General features: G+C 40.5%; 1 protein-coding gene across 1 annotated transcript in view; it reads right to left on the reverse strand.

Annotated features, from left to right (window-relative positions):
* Window positions 1-17,073, reverse strand: part of syt1a (synaptotagmin Ia) — a 36,719-nt gene extending 19,646 nt beyond the window's left edge. The window contains exons 1-3 of the mRNA XM_070928731.1: window positions 16,899-17,073; window positions 6,388-6,560; window positions 3,393-3,521 (exon numbers count right to left, since the gene is read on the reverse strand). Coding sequence (XP_070784832.1) covers window positions 3,393-3,521; window positions 6,388-6,560; window positions 16,899-17,073 — 477 coding nt within the window. The remainder of the gene's footprint in view (window positions 1-3,392; window positions 3,522-6,387; window positions 6,561-16,898) is intronic.
* Between the last annotated feature and the right edge of the window lie 3,435 nt (window positions 17,074-20,508).

A 20,508-nucleotide genomic window follows, 5' to 3' on the forward strand; every position in this document is an offset into this window, starting at 1 on the left:
TCAATTCACTTTTTTTCTTTTTTCTTCATTTTCTCAAAATTGGTTTAAGTGAAAGTGACTTTTGGGGTAATTTGATGTTAAATGGTAATTTTCCCGCTGCTACCAGTTCATTTAAACTGTTTTATTTCTTGTGGGTAATTTACATATTATAGCCGGAGCTACAAGTAACGATTATTTGCATCTATTCAATTACCAATTATTTTTCCAATTAATCATTTATACTATGAAATGTCACAAAAATAGTGTAAAATACCCACCCTACATCCTGTGGGCCCAAGGTGATATCTTCAAACTACTTCTTTGGTCTGCCTAACAGGTATGCAGTTTACAATGAATTAAAATAGATATTTTTAATATGTAAAATACTGGAAAAAAACTGACTATGTGCCTATAAGATGCAACTCATTGAATATGTCATTGAAGGACCATTTTTGAGTACAAGTATAATAAGTGACAAATTCACACTTGGAAGCTCATGCTATCCTCTGCCGACTCCTCCACACTAAAGGACATATAAGACATATCGCTATAAAATAAAGTGTATGAAGAGCAAATGTAATATTTTCATGGGGGACTGTCTAGGTGCTGGGTTAGAGTGCCTAAAGACGAACAACTGTGTTAGAAAACATCTGGTTCTTTCATAAAAAGTCACAGGTACATGCCTGTGTATATAAAAAATACTACTACGACAACTCCCAAGGTGCATTTAGACAAGAAACATCCAATCACCAAGCTTAAAATTCTGTTACAACCTATAGGATCATTACATTAGAGGGAGAGAGTAACGTGTCCCTATGTCGATCAACACTGACGATATTGTTGAAAGAATAAAACCAAACTGGGAATGCAGAATGTGGAAAAACCTTTGGCAGTTAAAAAGAAACAACTGTGGCTGTTTGCACATCTGTGTGGGTGTTTCTGTTTAACTAAGGACTCTAAGGACTCTGGTCTGCTGGTATTAACCCCTCTCTGTTTGTGTCACTCTTCAGTCCAGTGAGCAGCACGCTGACCAGAATGGATGCAGGATGGTGATTCAGCCCTTGGCAGTTTATCTTGGAGGCCCTTATCCCAATGCATCATGGCTCTGCTGTGACACACACACACACACACACACACATTTCCAAAGACCAAAAGTCCTCTTCCAGACTAATATTTACTGAAGTGGCTTTGGGTGTTATTTCAGAAATGAACTGTCTGTGGGGAAATTCTGAAATGAATAATAAAAATGAAATAATATGAGTGTTTTGAAATTCATCCTTTCAATAATGTGTTTAAAATTCACATTTTGTGACTGGACACAATGCAATAGGCCAGCTCTTGACCTGCCAAAAAAAAAACAGCAATGAAAATGGTAATGATGTTGAAAGTAGGAATGACATTATAATTCTCTTCCTGCTGTGCCGAGAGGGCTCTTTGTGGTTCATTTGCTGTGTATTTGCCTGATGTAGCCGCGGCGTTGCTCTCTGGAGTGATTTGGATCTTTTACAAAACCTTTCGTCTCATTAGTCTATAAACCCAGAATCATCAACACCAGGGGCAGCAGCCATTTGTGGTGGTTAACAGACAGAAACAAAGCTGAGACTCTTTGCCACGAGGTCCTGACATTAATCTGTCTTTTTCCCACTCAGCCTGGTCTTCTCTCCTCAGTCTCTGTACACACACAAACTAGTGTTTCCCCCTTTTTCTTGGCAGATCTTTTAGGGGAAGTCACTTTTGCAATCCATGCAGCATATTAAGTGATGCTTACGGCAATCTTAAATGAGGTGTATTTTCTCATTTATGAAACAAATGTGCATGAGAAATATATGCGTAGACGTTTTGTTTCGTTTCATCAAAACTCACTCTCCTTCAAGTGTATCCCTTTGGAGAACTTATAAATACTTTTGCCTTTAGACAAGGTCGTACAACTCATTATTAGTATTTAGTATTTCATAGGAATCGTGTGCTGTTGAATCAATATGAACGGGCTGCTTCTTCCAGACACTGAGGGGCATCTCATCAAAAAGTAAGGGAAACACTGGAACACCATCTTCATGCTTCTACGGTGATCAAATATGTCTAACTGCAAATTACCAAGACTAGACAATCATTGTTCTCCACATTATCTTCTCTTTAAGACCTGCCACCTGTTCAGTTATAATGGAAATTTCTCACACGGCCTTCTATTTTATAAAGGAACCTACAGCCAAAGCATCAAACCAATCACCTGTGCCAGTTCTCCTCGAGCAGTTCCATGGTGCTCACATTGATTGCATGGGCCTCAAAGCCTGAGGATTAAAAAAACATTTCCTGAAGGCCACTGTGCCTCTGGACTGTGTCCGTCACTGAGCTGAAAGTGGGTCAGATGAACGGCTGAGTTTTTAGGTCCGTCTATTGTGAGCTTCTTTAACTACAGAGGCAGCAGGAGTGGCAATGAGGCGAGCCCGGCTTCTCTGGGGTCACTGTCACAAATTGTGAAAACTGTCATCCATTCATTACACTTCACAGCTCCACTGTGAAGCTTATTACCATTGTAATCAAGAAGCTCATAGGGAGACCTGTCACTGCCTCCCACTACATGACAGATCAACTCTGTGTAATGTAATATTGTCCACATAATACCCCTTCTTATGAAATGACTCATTTTCTCTCTGAAAGAAACAATGGGTCCGGTCGACTGAACTAATGGTTGAATTTGATCATTATTACTGACTCTATAATCTGTGTATTGATAAATATTACACAGGTTAAATGCTAAGAAATGTTGATTACTGACCAGTGAAGGGGACACAAACTGCATGAGAACATTTTTGTACAGATGTATTTGAGTAGATGGGGAGATGTACCTATGCCAGTGTGTATAGGAGCAGTGCATGTTACTGTCTAATATCAGGCTGTCAGTTCTGTTTATAATGGGGAGTTAGCTAGCCCAGTGAGGGACAGCGCTGTGTTCACGCACCGCATCTATTATCTGTCACACAACATCTGGTGCCAGGAAGCTGATGTGCTTCCTCATTCTGCGTTTTAAAACTCAGTCGCTGGAAAAAAATAAAGCAGATGGATATCTGCAGGGGCTGTTTTCAATCAAGTAGAAAGACAGAAACAAACTCAGAGGCGAACTAAATCCCAATAGTGTACAGCATCTTTTACAAGGCTCAGTGGCAAATGCACAAACTCGACCACCATGATTTCCCTGTGAGATTGTTCTCAAGCTTCAGTGACCAAACTGTGTTTACAGCGCTGGTAATGCAACAAAAACAGGAGAATGTTGTGCAAAACCTGGGTGGGTCCTGTTTAATCTCTGGAGAGATGAAAAGTTGGACCACCTCAGAGGTTGGGTGTGACCATACTTACGAAGGAGGACCTTTCGCAACAACGACACACACAGAGAGATTCGGAGAACAGATCCTTACCGTATTCTCTGTGAAATTGTAATCCAGGGAGTATTGTAATTTGCCCAGTTTCTGGTCCTCCTTGGGCTCGGCCTCTTTCTCCGTTTCAGTCAGCCCTGTCTCCGCATCCTCCTCATCATCCTTCAAGGCCTGAAGGAGACACCCACCAAGAGTCAGTGTCGCCTGTTTGTCGCTGGCGCTAGCACCCAGCCAGCCGTTCCCCCGCCCAGGTCCTGCCAGCGGACCTACTCCTGTAAAAGCTGCCACTTGTTTTATGGTGTATAAAGGGGGGAAACAGGGGAAGCAAGCACTAAAACACCATAGCAGTTAACACCAGGACATGCTCTGTGATGCACTAAAGCCCCGGGCCTGGTCCCCTGATGATGCTTTTCTATCAATCTCTGGGTGTTTCTGTCTAAAGGAAGGAAAGATCAAATGATGGCGCCAGAGATGAGAGCAATGGGCAGGCATTAGAGGAAGAAGAGGAGAGGGGAGGGTAGAGCGACATAGAGAGAGGACAGAAAGAAGGAGAGAGAGAGATGCTTCCGGAAAAGATCACAGTAAGACAATTCCCTTGATGTTATTTCAGGCAGATCGAGTCTCTGGCAAAAACATATATCAACTGGGAAGAGTCTGAAGTGGCAGAGGAGTGAGAAGTGAAGTTGCCCTTTCGCTAGCCTGGCACTGAGGTAAGGGTAGCAGGTGGTGGCATTGGAGGGTGGGAAGGAGGGAGGGGGGTGGAGGAGTTTGTTATAAGACCAACATGCGATTGAAGAGGCAAAGACTAGATCTCAAGGTCATTCATTCAGCTTCAAACGTTGCCTTCCAAGATGTCTCTTTCGTTAGGCATGCAGAGCATTCTCTGTTGAACAAACCGGTGCTCTCGTGTGATTCCCCCATTCTCAAGTCTGGTTACGCCCTCAGACATACAGTCACATTGCCATCATAACCCCTAAAGCTTTTATGTTATCCCCTACGCCGATGGTTGCTAGAAGCATCATGCCAGCGGTGGGTGGGTAGGTGTTGGTAAAAGGGGTTGTAATGTACATTGGGGCCTGCTCCTATTAGACTGTCAAGTTGCTCATGTGAAAGCAAAAGGCTGAACAACACTGATTGGTTTTAAAGAATTTTCCACTGAGCCACTTGGTCTCTGCCTTTTGGGAGCAAATCCAAATTGAGTGGTCTTTAGGTTTTTCTTTGACACATAAAAGAGGGAAAAGTGGAGCAGTTAAAATGACTGAGGAAATAACATCCCCTAATTTATCAATTTATCGAATTTTATATGATTTTTAAAAGGGTAATCCAGCTTTTATGCATCCGTGCTCCAGGAACGGTGTGATCTATTTCACCTAGGTTGACAGCTGTGAATGTGTGCGTCAAAAGCTTCCTTTTCATCATCAGTTTCAAAAGAACATTGACTTGTAGAGCCTCTCAGTCATTCTACATTTGCTCACCGCCACTCGTTTGAAATGTAAATTAAAGATTCAAAAGGCAGGAGACTTTAGCTTGGCACAAAAATCAGCATGGTTCAACCTTGTCAATGCGCACCCAGTGTTTTTTTCATACATATATATGTGCATATGCAGGTTGTACACACATATATACAGTAGATATACATGTACTGTGTGCATAGTTACATATATTTGGTTCTACGGGAGTAAGTTGTTGTCAAGAGGCTACAAGAAAACATCAGAGCAGCAGGCTTAAGAAGATCCAACAGCAATTAGGAACCTACCGCCAGTGACCATCCCGAACAGTCATCAGACACAACACAGATAAGGAGGACATAGAAGGAAGAAACACAAATTAAAACAACCACACACAGGAGTTAACACACCAGAGTCTGGGCACACCAGGAGAAATGACCGCTTGCCTCGGAAGTGGCAGATTAATGGTTGTTTGGAAATAAAAAATTGTATGGTTCAAAGGCAGTCAGGATATTGGAAATTAATGGAAAGTCTACAAAGCTAAGTGATGTACTGTACTGCAGCTATTTGATTGCCCTTGCTGTTTGTTAAAGCTCCCCACTGTTGTCTGTTACATAAGAAAATCTTTAACATTTAATTTCTTCTACAATAAGTCAAATGAAGTGGTTTGTGTCAAAGATTCGGATCCACCTCTGATCTGAGCAGAGATGTTGCAGCAAATTAAACACACTTTGTACATGTTTCCACCGAGGACGGCAGCATAATGACGCTCCGCTGGTGCAATTAGTGTGCTAACTCCATTTGAAGTGTCAGCGTTTCATCGCTTCCCGTTCTGTACCGTTGAAAGGTAGGGTTTTAATTAAATTCCCTCCCATTTGTTTATCATTTGGTGATGTCATTTCTCTGGGTGGATACCACTTCATTACACGGCAAACGTTACTCACACTCTTCAACAAGTGAGCAGGTCCTCATATGACAAAAAGAAACACTCACAGGAACAAAAAGTAGGAGAAAAAAAGAGACTGAAATACTCTCTCTTCAATCTGAAGCCATTTAAATGACTTACATTAACTCTCCTGTAATTAGACTGAACTCCTTTTTAATTAAGTGGTGAAATATCATAGTAGGTAATACTGTATGTATCTCTTTGGCAACAATAAATACATAATACATAGAAAATACATACAGCACAGTAGCAGCCATTGCATTAAAAAAATAGGGACAGGTTTGACAGCCATATTTGCAGTAGAATTATTTTAATACTGTTGGTGAAAACACAACTTAATGTGTTGATGGAATTACTGCAAATGTGATCAATCAAATCTGTCATCATACAACATTAAGAGCACTAAAATTATAAAAAGAAAATGTATTTTGAGCACAGTAAGAAACAAAAAAAAAACCCACTAAACATTATGGGATATATTTAAGACACATTTCTGGACAAATAATTTTCAGCTTCTAGCGTAACGTCTTGCACAGACGATCCAGCTAAAACGAAATGTTTTGGCAGTAAGCGCGTTATTAAATTAGCGTGTAAGGAGGGATATGTTTCTGAAGTTAAAGCAAGAATAGTTCAAAGTCTTTACCTCGGTTTTGGCTCCATCCTTGACGTCCATCATGTTGATGGCATTTTTGCCCTTGTCTTTGCCCTTCTTTTTGTTTTTCTTCTTGAATATCCATTTTTTGCAGATGCAGAAGCAGCATGCTAACACCAGGATGATAGCCACAAAGGCAATAGAGACAATGGCCCATGATGGCACTGGGGAAAGAGCAAACAGCAAAGAGTTTGGATTAAACTTCTGGGAGAAATAAAACGTTGCTGCATGCTGCAGAGAAGAAAACAACATTTCAGTGAACTGGGCCAAAGCAGCATTTGAATCAAAGTTCCCCAAAAGTGATTACACCAACTGACAGGTGAGATAAAAGTAGGAAAATGTGTGTGCCCGCAGAGTTGGCACACCGGATCAGCACCTCAGCCAGCGCCTGGGTCTATCAAGAGGTGGCAGACTCCTAACGATCGGTCCTGACTAGCAGGACAAGAAGCGACTGCACAGCTTCAGCCAATTTAGTGGAAGTAACAGATGTTGGCATTTTCCACTTGCCATTTAAACAAAAAAATCTCAGAAAGCTGACACTTTCACGGCAATCACCTGCAACACAGAACTCGCTGGGACTGAGAACGGAGGTAATTTTACAGGGTGTGCTTGAGAGGCATTAACAATGGTACGACCACGACAAGCCAATGATGCAGTTAAACCAAACGGGTTCAAGGGGGTTTAACACACATTGTTCAAACACTCTCAGCCCCTATTTTACCTTAAAATTATAGAAAATTTAAAAAATGAAATTAGTTGAGGCTTCAAATTGTGTACAGATAGACTGTAGTTTTAAACAAAACCTTTCTCAGAGGCAGAACTTCCAGAGGAAGTTAGAGAACAATAGGCATCTTTAATTTAAAATTTTATATCCCCTGTCAGTGAGCACATTTCTTTTATATCCCCCAGCTGAGCCATATTGTTTTTGGGTGAAGAGAGCTGAGCTGCCCAACCAAACACTGCTCACACAGGTTGTCATGTGTTATAACCTTTAGGCTGATTTTTAGGAGACTACAATGCCTGGTGGTTTGGATGTACTTCGAGCATCTTAAAGGCAAGCTATGCTCCCAATTTTCCAAAGTAATCCGTGGGTTTTAAGATTTCTGTACGTTTTCTTTAAACTTCAAGACAGTATATGAATCAACTAAGAGTCTTGAAACTAAACGAAGACAACTGTATCATTTGGGAAAAGGATGCAGTCCTTTTTTTCCCCATTTTCTTACTGTGGAAATCAGAAAAAATAGTATGACACTGCTTACTTTTCCAGGATTTTAATGCAAGGAAATTTCAATGTGAATTGACATATAGAACTATACATTTCGAACAAGCCTAAAAAATGATTTTTGCACATTTTACTGTAGTAAACTCATCTGGGCTGTTAACCAAAAAGAAGCAAATTAATTCTACTTTTATGAACAGATTATATGATTTACTTCTACTTTAAGACTAGACAAAAAAAGATAACAAAATGTGATGGATTATCTATCTTAAACAAGTTTCAAGTTTAATGAATAAAGCAATGGCTACCTAGAACAAAAACGCTGGAAGACTTTTCCTGACCTGTAGATATCCTGCTCAGTTACGTTTTCACGATTAAAACTGCTCATAAGATGATTGAATTTGGTGTGAGTGGTATATAACGAGTTGTCGTTTCCTCCACCATATGTTGTTGCTCTGCTACATGGACCTGCCTGGAGAAATTGAACAACTGGCAGTCAACTCTGTCACCTACAGACTGTCACACACTCAGCTCAACAACATAGTGACGGCTCAAACAGCCAGCAGCAAACTCAGTAGCACCTATCCAACTATAGTCAGCAGTCAGCCAGGGATCCCTGGTGCATGCACACTGGTATATACTACACACACACACACAGTGATGGAAGGAGAAGTGGGTTGTTTTAAGTACCGGAGAGACAACATCAAGTCCAGATGGGCTGAAAATAATGAGACCTCGCAACAGACTTCTCCCTTCAGCAGTCATAATCGTTGCTCCTTCGTTCTCCTCAGCAGACACCAAACACCTGGCAGCCCACCCCTCATTTTAATAGAGAGGAATAACAGACAAATGAGCCAATTTTAGGAGCATGTCTTCGGTTTTGTCAGTGCTTACTACTCTGAAAGGCAAAGGGAATACTTCTGACTGAGGTGATTTGGACTGCCATATTGGAAAAATATGAAATACTGAAAAATACTGAAAATACAACATATCCATCCTCTTCTTGAGAAAGACACAATTTCACAAATAGTGGCCGTCATGGCTCATCTTAGGAATTAGCCGAATAGTGGTCATAAATCCAACAAACCAACAGATAGCATAACTGGGTCAAGCTCTAGCCCTTTGAGGACTTTATCTGAAAAACTGCAAAAAGACCCTTCAAAACAGAAAAATACATTATAGTCTATCACTCTGAGGTTTCGCTCACCATCATTCAGCTGTGGTTTCTCGGCCGAGGTCCGAAGGGAGAGAGAGAGGGGAGAAAAATCGATGCTCTGTTGACAAAATCAATAAGCGCTCTCCTCAAGGAAAAACAGTGAGTGATGCTCTAAAATAACTTTAGGATCTGCAGCTTTGGCCTTGCCTTGAGGCGGTGTGGTAATGGAGGTGACACCGGATGGAACTTATTTACAATGAGCCACCCAAAACCAGCAGCATTTCATTTAAAAACCTGAAACTACACAGAGGATAAACTGTGGGTCAGGATACCCACAAAAAGAGATTTTTTTCACAACCTAGCTACTCAAACGTTGTTCTTTTTAACTGCTTATAACTGATCTATAAAGCAAAGCAAGTAAAATATTTATTAACAGCTAATAAAACCATTGTTACAACTTGTAAACCCTTGATGGGTTTATTAAAAAGTCGTACCAGATGTTTTTATGCTCGGAGCCTGCATGACTGAAACTGAACTGTGAAGACCTTGGACCTTGGACACAACAGGAGCATTTGTCAGAGGCTTAAACCTCCGAGGATACTGTGGCACATTTCAGCACTGGAACAGCTAGTTTTACCTCGAACATATGAATGCAAACACAAGCTGAGGTAAGAAGACAGTCTTTTAATGGAAGTATTGGAGACGTGACAGGTTTGTATTTCAAGCTGGCAAACCACAGTCATAAGAAATCACCCCTCTAAAGAAACTGTGGAATGGTGATCCGCCCAAAATGGAAGCTCTGATTAACAAAAATCATAACAAATACACTGTAAAATCTCACTTTCACAACCCCCGTCACTCTACAGTCACTCGCCTGGTGGAATGCCGTTTAGCCAGTTAAATCAATCCATGAGCCCAGTCCTTATCTTATTCATCAAGCATGCGTCTTCCAGTGAAAGGCACTTCTGTGTTCCTTAATTAAAGAAACCTGAGTCCCAGAAAGCAATAAAAGCATCCCCTAATTAACTACATTGTGTGAGTGCCGTTTGAGAGAGAGAGAGAGCGAGAAAGTGAAAGAGAGAGTGACAGGGAGTACTGCACTTCAACTCCCAGCACTTATCTCTTGTTCCACCGAGCGACATGGCATGGAAAATGGAGTTTCTCTAATCGGTGGGTTGCCCATGATGAAGTTCATGCTTGGTATGTCATGGTGGAAAACCAGAGCACTAAACAATGAGAAACCTTCAAAGTACTTTAGACACAGTGAGTGACACATACTGTACTGTGTGTAGACCTTCATTCTACTGTCTGGGTCTAAGGATAGAGGGCATTGTATGCTGTACAGATTGTAAAGCCCTTTGTGGCAAATTTGTGTGGAATAAAGCACAGAAAATAATCCTACAAAGTTAAATTTGTTGGTTTCTTAATTCCTGGAGTAATGAAACTGTACTTTGTACTGGGACCCAGATAAAAAATCTCAAGCATGACAGAAAATATCAGAAAATGGCTTTGCAGGATTATATGAACATGCTAGAATCCCTCACTTCGGCCACAAGACCTGGTGGGAAGTCTGTGCACCGCTATGGTTTACATAGCGCAGTAATGTCGAACTTGGTGTGAAAGTTTTGTGTTGAGGAAATTTTGTCTGATTCAGTCAGAGACACTCAAGGAACTGAACAGCTGTTTTGCTTTGTGAGGGCGCTTTCAATGAATCTGAGAAGAACCAAGGATTCTGCTGGGAGGACTAATCCCCCTTTAACAAACAAACACACACAGACGGACATTAAATCTTAATAAAGTCAACAACGCCAAAAGCTTTGCACATAAGGAGGAGGCTGAAGTAGCGGAGGGGACTGCAGCACCAAACGGCTTGACATGAGGGTATTAGCAGTGTATTCAGTGAGTATTGTCATTATAAAGGCCAGTGAACCTTTATTGTCTTAACATGTCTTACTTGCACACTATATTTCTATCTTCTATCTAGCTTATTAGCTTATTTGATTCAATGTTTATCCATACTCACAGGCAGGTGCAATTTAGATTTAGAATTTGGGTTCCAAATGTTTGAAATCTTGGTTTAAACCAAAGCCCTTGAAGAAAGCCAACACAAGTGGAAGGAGACGGCTATCAGAGAAAGACCTGTGAATTGAAACCTTCTGTTCCTTCTTACTGTGAGGTGACAATGGTTACCACTGAGCCATCGCGTCCACTAATGTAACAATACATTCCTTTTCATATTAAAACTCATGTACCAGTAGAAATAATACATCCACTGAATAATGGCATCATAGGGGTTTGAATGACAGATCTATATTTAGCCAGTAGAATAGGAAATATAATTTCAGCTCAACTGATTCTGGCTCTGCTGCACCACAGAGCCGGGTTTGGGCTCCCTGAGAAGCTTATCAGATGTCATTTTTGAGCTGTGAAAGGACGTCAAAGAGCAGCAACCTCAGCATAAAGCAAAAAGCCAAGTTTCTCTAGCTGACATTTTGTGTCCTTTAAACATACTTTAGGTTTTCTAAAAGTCACTGCATAGATATACAGTAAGAGAAAGAAGTCATTCCTACTGTATGTGGTACTGTCCAAAATCATGTTTTAGTACTTAAAGGATAATAATTCCTGTTTATTACAACTAGGATCTTATTTTCAGAGTTTCTGCCATCATTTCTATCAGTAATACTTTGTCCTACAGTACTTACCTTAGTTGTAAGGTGGTAAACAAGTCTTATTGCTCATGTTTGTGCCAGACTTCCTCGTAGCGATGACTTTGGTGACTACAACGTTATCACAACTATTTGAAAAGATGGCCAAAACTATGCAGACAAGACCCAAGTTGTAATAAAAAAAAGTTATTTTTATTGCAATCCAGTCTTATAAACCAGAATTATTCTTCAACAGAGCTTTAAAGTATGCCAAACTAACAATTTCAGGGTATTACAGTCACACTTATGATGTCTGAGTGTTTTGTTTCCATCCAACATGGACAAGAAGTCATTAAGGTGCTTCAGAGGAATAGGTACCTCCATCTGCCGAGGAAGATCTTGTGATACAGTCAAAATCCAGTGAATGGACCTTCTGGTGAGATTGTTTTGCCAACTACCTTTAATCTAGATTTCAACTAGATTTGATTAAAAGAAAGAAAAGCCTTACTTTATATTTACTCCCATCTTTGTATGTGATTAGCATTCATTTTTGCCACTTACACTGACGAATACTTCAAATGTATGTCATAAAGATTAATGCCAGCCCTGTGAGCTGTCTCTGTTTTGACTCAATTCTGTGTTTAAAAAGGAGTTCTGTTGCATTCGTCCTCCTCTACATCTCTGGTAATAGATGGCACTTTACATCTGAGAGAAAGGTTTTATGAACTGGATGGGGTTTGGTGGATGCATTTAAAAGGGTGGTGTGTGTATGTGTGTGTGTTTAATATTGCATCTGGGTTATATCCACTTCCAGCATCCCACACTAATCCAATGTGACAGGACCCTGTTGGTCAATTAACCTTGACATTATATCTTGTTATGCTTACGAGAGCAACACTCTGTCCACGCCCTTTCCCTGCTGTGGCTTGTTTAAGCAAACAATACGACTGCAGCAGGGAGCATCTCCTAACTATCTCCAACAACAGTAACGGAGAGATGACGACAATGAAAACTGTATTCAGAGTTCCTCCTTTTATACCAGAAGATTTAATTCAAAATGGGCTGGTCTATTTCTTTGTGATTTGGTTAAATTAAGTATTTCTATTCTGTCTGGTCCATTATTCTGGCTATTATCTGAAAATGTGCACCCATCAACACAACGCATTTGCAGGAAATCCTATGAGTTGAAGTGATTACTTTAACAGTGCATGAGGTGGATTTATAACAATAGACGTGATAAGGAAAATGAGATAGACGAGCAGTGATTGTCATTTAGAGGCACAAAAAAAAAGTACAGCTGTTAAATGTGGTGCACAAAGAAGAGAGAAGCTCTGTTAGCTCTGTATTTTCTCCTTCAGAGTAAAGGCATATTCACACTGAACATATAGGTTGTCAGTGTTACACATGGGTCAATTTAAATGTGTCCAATAGTTTGGTTTTTGACAGAATACCAGCAAAACGAACAGCTTTCCTTTCAGCATCAGCTGCACTTTGTGTTTAGCACTTAATAACAAATCTTAGCATGCTGACACTCTGACCTAAGATGGTGAACATGGTAAATATCATATTAATAGTCAGCATGTAGCATTGTCATTGAGCATGCTAGCATGATGACGGTTGCATTTACGGTTGTCTTTCTGAAAAGCTAAAACATGTTCAAGGTTAAAACGACAAGGTGCTCACATTTGTACTGCCCAGTACAATAGAAACTGTCCATTTAAGAAAGACCAATGACAGAAAAACTTTTGGTGAATGGAACAGAGGCTTGCTCGAAAATGGGACAGACTTCGGCTCTCTGTAAGGATGGATTTTCATACCTAATCGCCACCCGTTATCTAAGCATAAAAAGCAAATTCAAGGACAAACTTGGACTGCTGCTCATACTGCTGCTATTTCTGAGTGTTCACAAGTGGAAAATGATTGCAAGCAGCACAAACATGTCATCATGTTTACAAAAGCTCCAGCACAGAGACTCATAACATATATTTGACTCTCAAATGCTGACAAAATCTCTGATCTCTCAAGATAATGATATGTTTTTCAGACACCTACCTACCTAAGACAGAAGAGGGAAGCTGGTGCTGGTTGAGTCTGATATGGCTTTGGTTGGACCAGCCCCTAATGGTGTCTCATGGCAAGCAAACTTTTGTGAAGTGAGGGCAGAGGGTAGACAACAAGGCTTGTTGCCAGAGCAGGAGGCAGGCAGAGACGAATAGCTGTGCTGATCCTCCACCGTAATCCCCTTTAATAAACTCTGCTGTCTGTTGACTGTGAGCAGCCACAAAGTCAAACAAGTTGGGACACATTAAAACTCTGAGGTTTCTTTTTGCAGTTTTCCTTTAGCTGTCTCTCGAGTTACATCACAGAGACTTTTAATCTTGTAGTCAGTCAGCACCGAAAGTGAAAGACACTGTTGGCCAGTCCCAAAAGAGATTTAGTCCCAAAACAGTCCCAAAGGTCGATCCCAGAGTGCACAAGAAAAAGCTTTCTTGAGTATGTGCTGTTGTGGGACACAGCAAATAAAGATGCCATGCGTCACTTTGAGTTTAGCTCAGGTGGGAAGACAGAAGTCAATTCAAGGCTGTCGTCTGGATTTTGTCAAATTAAAGAAAAATAAAATCAAATGGATTAAGAGGATTGCTCCGCTAGAGAGAAAGAAAACACACAAGGTGATTTTAATTTGAAGCAAAACTTTCACCATAAAGGCAGATTTTTTAGTTTAAAGAAAGATTTTAAGATTTAGTTGATGTAAAGACTCTTTTTGCAGATTTTTAAAATGTTTGAGAGTGCCGTTGGCTGCCTAAAAGCACACAGCCCCTGATAATAAAAAAAAAGAAACATCATTATTTATTTTCCTGAAATGTCAATCGCTTGTGTGTGTTATTTGGAGTAATGGCTGGTGGAGCCAGCAGTCATGGATCAAACAGCTTCTGTGCTAAGAGGTTAATTGTTATCGGGGAGTAAAGCCTTGGGTGTTTAAAAAAACTTACTAAGAAATTCAATACACTGGTTTCCTTGGAGGCAACCTCTCTGCTCAATGAGAAGTCACAATATGGTTTACTGCGATTACATAGTCGGACCTCAGCGTGTGTGTCCGAGTGTGTGTTCATGTTTCTGTGGAAGTGGAAGGCTTGATCATTCACAAATTGATTAGAAGGCTGACTTTTTGTTGCAGAGGGAATCATTGTACACACGTTTTGTGCAACACAATCTCGTTGAACTATTTTAATGTTGTTCATGTGTTATTTTATTTAGTGTGTTTATCTAGCAAAAAGCAGCTTTTCCAATGTGAGCATCTGCTGCTTTTCTTGGTTTTTGAACATCCAATTTCAATTTGAAGACGTCACCTCGAGCTCCGGGAACAGAATATTTAATAATTAGTTACAACCCCTACAGCGCAAATAGGAACAGAAGACCATAACAAAACCATCACCTTTATGAATAAACCTCACCGAACTAGAGGTCAGATTACTGGGTAAAATATGCATGTAAACATATTTTTGCACTATTTTTCCTTGAAAACTAGCTAAAATAATGAAACAAGCACAGCAAATTCAGAGAGACTGGAATGAAGTCTGGCTGTTTTTTGCATGCTTGAGCCATCAGCCAACAGACGGGGCCGAGGCAATATCCCCTGCTCAAAGATATGTCCTGCAGATCCTGATGGACAGAAATTCAGCAACAAGTTAGGCCAGTGTGACAGCCCCAGTGCCACCAGCCTCAAAGCCTGCAGGGCTTAAACTGCGCTATAAGACCAAAAGAAAACCTTCTGCAGCAGCATTAGAGAGGCTGTGCTGAGCATTCAGCTTCTCCTCTCGCATATTCCTTGTTAAATCTGCTACCTGACTTTCTCCAGACAGTATCGATATTCCAAAGTAAACAAGTCTCAGGGCATTCATCATCAGCTTGGCAGCACCGGGGAGCAAACTCACTGCTTTTGATTGAGGGGATGGGGTGAGAAAACAGTAATTTAAAACCCTGAATAACTGACAGGCCTTTTTGGAAAGCCCTCAGATAACTCTTCTGCTTACGGTATACAAAGGACACCCTAATTTAGCTCTTCTCCAGACTACAATGCCAAAAGTTAGAAACAATAATTAATCGTCTACTTTATTTGTAAAGGTGATGTGGAAAAAGTTGTCAGGCTTGGGCTAGATGTGGGAGGAATAGCAATACATTTAAGTGGCACTCAAGGCGGAGCCAAAGGGAGACATCCACATTGGAATCACAATACTGAACATTGTTGATCATGTTAATTCAGCAAGCTTTTAAGTTGGAAGGTTTGATAATAGTGTTGTGTTTTGCTGAAATGAAGAGACAGAAAAACTGAACATCTAACAGCAAATAATAAAGCCAGTTACGCATAATTTAGCAATTTATCATATCAAACACTTGGATAATTGTTGTCAGATGTTTATTCTCCACTTCAAATGTAATTACTTCTGTCATGAGATAATTTAGTAAGACAATTTCATCTGAGCCATTCGGAGCATGAAACACTTGAATTTGTTGTCGACTCGAGCAACAAAACGCAAGATGCAGTAAATGATGTATTCACCTGATTCACTGGATGGATGTCTTTGTCATGGGTAACACTCACGTTTTCTTGTGCGTCATCAACTAAAGTTCACTCCCAACCACTGTTGAATCATTTTTGAGTCACGGTTACACTAGAGTCACACTGAATGTATTGAGTGGTTTCATCTCTGACGGATTCATTTCATATCAAAGGGAGTGTAATCACAGACGCATCACATGTACTGAAAAACAGCATTGATTAAAGGGGTATTTTTTTAATATTCAATGTATTAATGTCTTTATACTCCTACTGTTTGAGATAAATACACGTCTGATTGAATTTTTCATTGTATGCTGCTCAAATTGTTAGCTGTTTATCTCCCTTGGCTTGTTGGATGGTTAACCACACCTGTAAACATGGAGCCTATCTGCCTATTGGTTTATACATGGCTGTCATGTATCTGACAAACATCATGCATTAACAAACGCACAGAGGTGAAATGAAGGTGTTGTATGCACTGTATCAGAGGTGTTTTCCCCATCTATTTATTATCTATTCTTAATGAGTCCCACATTTAGTCATGTGGTCGTTAAACTGTTTGCAGGGGAACAAACACATCATGGATTAAAATCGGCAAATAATGATCATTTTTTGATTAATTGATTTGTTTGGTTTACAAAATGACAGAAAATAATGAAAAATGTCCATCACAATTTGCTAGAATCCAAGGTTAAATTGTTGTTTTGTCCAACCAACAGTCCAAAACCCAAAGATATTCATTTTTGAAGACTGGAACCAGTGAAATTTTGGCATTTTGCTTTAAAAAATGACTAAAATGATTAGTCGATGACCAAAATAGTTGCTGCTTAACTTCTGTTGGTCAACTAATTAATTAATTGACTGAATGTTTCAGCTCTGAAACTGTCCCACTCTTTCACCATAGTAGAAAGAACACACACTTACATGGGATTTTGTTCAGCTCATTCATGAACTTGTCCTTCAGCTTGGAAAAGGCCTCGTCCTTCTCTCCGGCACCCGGGCCGGCCATGTTGGTGGTGTTGGAGCCCGCTGTGGCGGAGGAGGCGGTGGTGGGCTCGGGCGCCGCCGCCGCCAGTGCTTCCCTCCGACTCTCGTTCATCGTGGCGATGCTGGGACGCCAGGCAGATGCTGGACAAGTGGAGAAAGAGAAAGACAAAAAAAACGGAGTGGGTTAGATTTCTTTTCTTTTAATTTCCTTGCCGCTGTGACAGATGCATGTCAGAGGCAGCGCGCTCGCCTTGTCAGATGACTGAGTCGACGCAGACCGTGAGAGCAGCTGCTGGCTCAGCCTGGGTAAACATCAGCTGGGGTCCAGAATGAATTGGCCAGCACACTGAATTCAGAACAAAGCTACTCACTCATTGCTTAAACTCCAGATTAGCATCACAGAGCAGAGATAAAATGATTAGTTATTACTCTCACACAGCACAGGCAGTAAATCTCAGCACTGCTACTGGCTTAATTGAAATGATGTGCTTTTATAATTCAACTGAAAGTACAGCACATAATGTTGCAGAGAAGATTACTCATCCACTATCTTATCACACCATGCTCTCTGTACACAACAGGTGTATTTACTTTACATTCTGGTCTTTTGTGAGGGTGAACAAGGAAACAATGTATTGCTCATGTTAACCTGAGCTTGTGTGTGGATACACTTGTGTGTCCATGCTGTGTAATGTACTGTATATGGCAGCAGCCTCATCCAGGAACATGTTAGTCATCACCTCACTCTCACTGGGGGAGGATGGAACTATGAACTTACTATGAAATACAAAATAATCTATGGCTTTATGGTGTTATAAGTACCATACATTGTGTTGCTTGTTATTGTTATGTCTATGAAACATCTTCAAGTTTCTTGTTTTGCTGACCGGCAGTCCAAAACCCAAAGAGATGTCAGTTACTGTCATATATATTCACATCTGAGAGGCTGGAACCAGTAAATGTTTTGCATTTCTGCTTGAAAAGTGACTAAAACACTAAAACACGACAAAATTGTTGCAGATGAACTGTCTGAACTGGTTGGAAGGCACAGTAAGTCTCCTGCAGACAGGAACCATTTATTGTCTATTCATTTTGTGCAGGTTGTAATTTGGCTCTGTCACCATAGCAATGGAAGAGGATAATGGCGCTAAAGTTTCCAACAGTACACAGCAAAGGTTGGTGGCCTAATTCTCCTCCTTTGCCACAGTACAGTGCTCATTAAATTTAATATTTTCCCATTTACATTAGTGTTTCATAAAGGGCATAGCACTGGTGCATAAAAAAAATATTATGTTTCTATGTAATTGAAAAATCTAAATGTAACCCTCAAAATGGCCTCCAATGATATCCGTTTCTGAACCTCAAAGAGCTGAGAACAAAATGCAGAGGCAATTCATCCAGATATAATCTTTAAAAACATGAAGAAATCTTCAGAGAGCTGCAGTCCAATTCATGTTTCTTTGAATCTATAAAATTAGGTTTGCAAAGGCAGAGAGGCAATTTAGACTGAATTACAGCAGAGGCAGGAAGTGTCTCTTCAATATCCGTGCTTCTCAGATAGTTTAGTTTCGTATCTGGACAAACTTTCTGTGGGTATTTCACTCTCCTGGATGTATCTAGAGAAAGGTGACGTAGCGTGGATTATTATCTACACAATAATCTATAGGATTAAAACAACTTTGATCTACTGTTTGCCACTGTGCAGCTTCACTAGTTGTGTCGTAGCATATTCCCTTGTTTACTCAGCTCTGACTGCAGTTGGTGGAGGAGGGAAGATCGTTTCTCATTCTCTGTACTCTGAGATTTCCCAGCTGATCTGGGAATTCAGTCTGGCAACTTTCCAGCCACAACTCTGTTTCTATAAAATCTAGGTTATCTACTTACTCCTACTGTTGATACTGATGCCAGCAACGACTGCAGACAGTGGGTTTTTATAAACAAAGTACATTCATCTGTGCAAAATCTATTGATCATTGCATACATCAAGCATTGTTCTTGGAAAACTTGGAGGAAATGATTTGCGTTTACATTCCAAGCTGTTTCCTGGTAGTTGGATCCAAGAGGCGATGGAGAAGAGGCCTACTATAAAAGGACATATTCCCAGTTATTGCTACAAATGTGGGTACATATTTTACCTCATAGCTGGCAGACAACACAGCTCTCAAAACCAATTGGGCAAAGAACAACTCAAAAGATCAAAGCCAAAAAGCAGTGAAAATGTCTTTAAAAGAACTTTACCAGTGCAGTTAGACCTGATTTAATCTGATATTTGGTTTAACTAAAGTTACAAGAGACACATAAACTCTGTTTAAGCACTTTGATGCTACATTGACAGTAAATATGGACAGTGGACTGGGAAAGTATTATTAACAGAGGTTTTTATTTTTGGGATGTGCGTCAGCAACATGACATTAATGGACCCCAGTGGTATTGTTTGGCCCTTCCCCGAGTACACCGCCATTTTCTCTATCAATAGGTCCTGTATATCTATGAAAGAGCAGAAAGGCAGTAAATATCCCTACAACCAGCGGATGTTTGATCTGTAACATCAAACAAACATACTGCTTTGAAAGTGAATAATGACAAACAAAAATTTCAATTATCAAGGACATCAGACATGTAGTTATAGTGCTCCACCACAGGGGTATGTATGGAGGATAAGATACCGTATGTGAAATTGTCAGCCCAAGGTAACATAATACAAAAAAGGCCCTTGTTTCCACACCTAAATCGATACTTATGTCCTTTTGTGAACAGATCTGAATACCAACACTGACATTACATTACATGTCAGGACACGATGTACAACAGGAATCGCTCGGGCCAAGAATACAGAACATCAAAGGACCAGAGGCAATACGATTATTCAAATTCAAATACAAACACCGGTTGGAGAGGAAGCAGGAGGAGACTAATAGAGGCGTAATCCCTAAACACATTTACCAAAGCCTCAGTCCCAACCAGCCGCACCACAAGATGTCTCTGCTGTTGGCTTCAACATCAAGGGACCAAACATTTTCACACCTTTGAAGTATATAGTCTGTCCTCTCAGAGAAATGTACACTTACAGCTAAACTGACTGCTCTAACTGACTGGATACCCAATCCCAATTTCTCGAATTGTTGAGCCCATTTTTAAAGTCCACCACTGAGGAAATGAAGCAAAGAGAGGCAGAAGCTCAGGCTGCTGCTGACGTTCTGCCACCAGGATAGCACCAAGCATGGCCCCGTAGTAGCCAATTAAGCTGGCCAGCGATAGCACAACCGCTAGCTGGGACAAATAACATCATAGCCACCAGAAACCAGCAGGTCGAGCTGACTGGTAGTAAGAAACCAAGTCACCTCTGGTCCAGTGTGTTTGAAACCTTCTTGAGAAATAAACCAGAGGAAAAACATTTGTAGTACATATGGCTTAGCTACTGTAGGCACTCCAGTGAGCACAAGTGGTGGTGTTTGTCAAGAAAGCCTATGAAGGATTACAGCCTGGCGTTACTCAAGGCACACACATGGGTTGCATGTACAGAGTAGGGTAAGATCTGATGGGGATA

Source organism: Enoplosus armatus, chromosome 22 (assembly GCF_043641665.1).
Source record: "Enoplosus armatus isolate fEnoArm2 chromosome 22, fEnoArm2.hap1, whole genome shotgun sequence".
NCBI classification, from domain to species: domain Eukaryota; kingdom Metazoa; phylum Chordata; class Actinopteri; order Centrarchiformes; family Enoplosidae; genus Enoplosus; species Enoplosus armatus.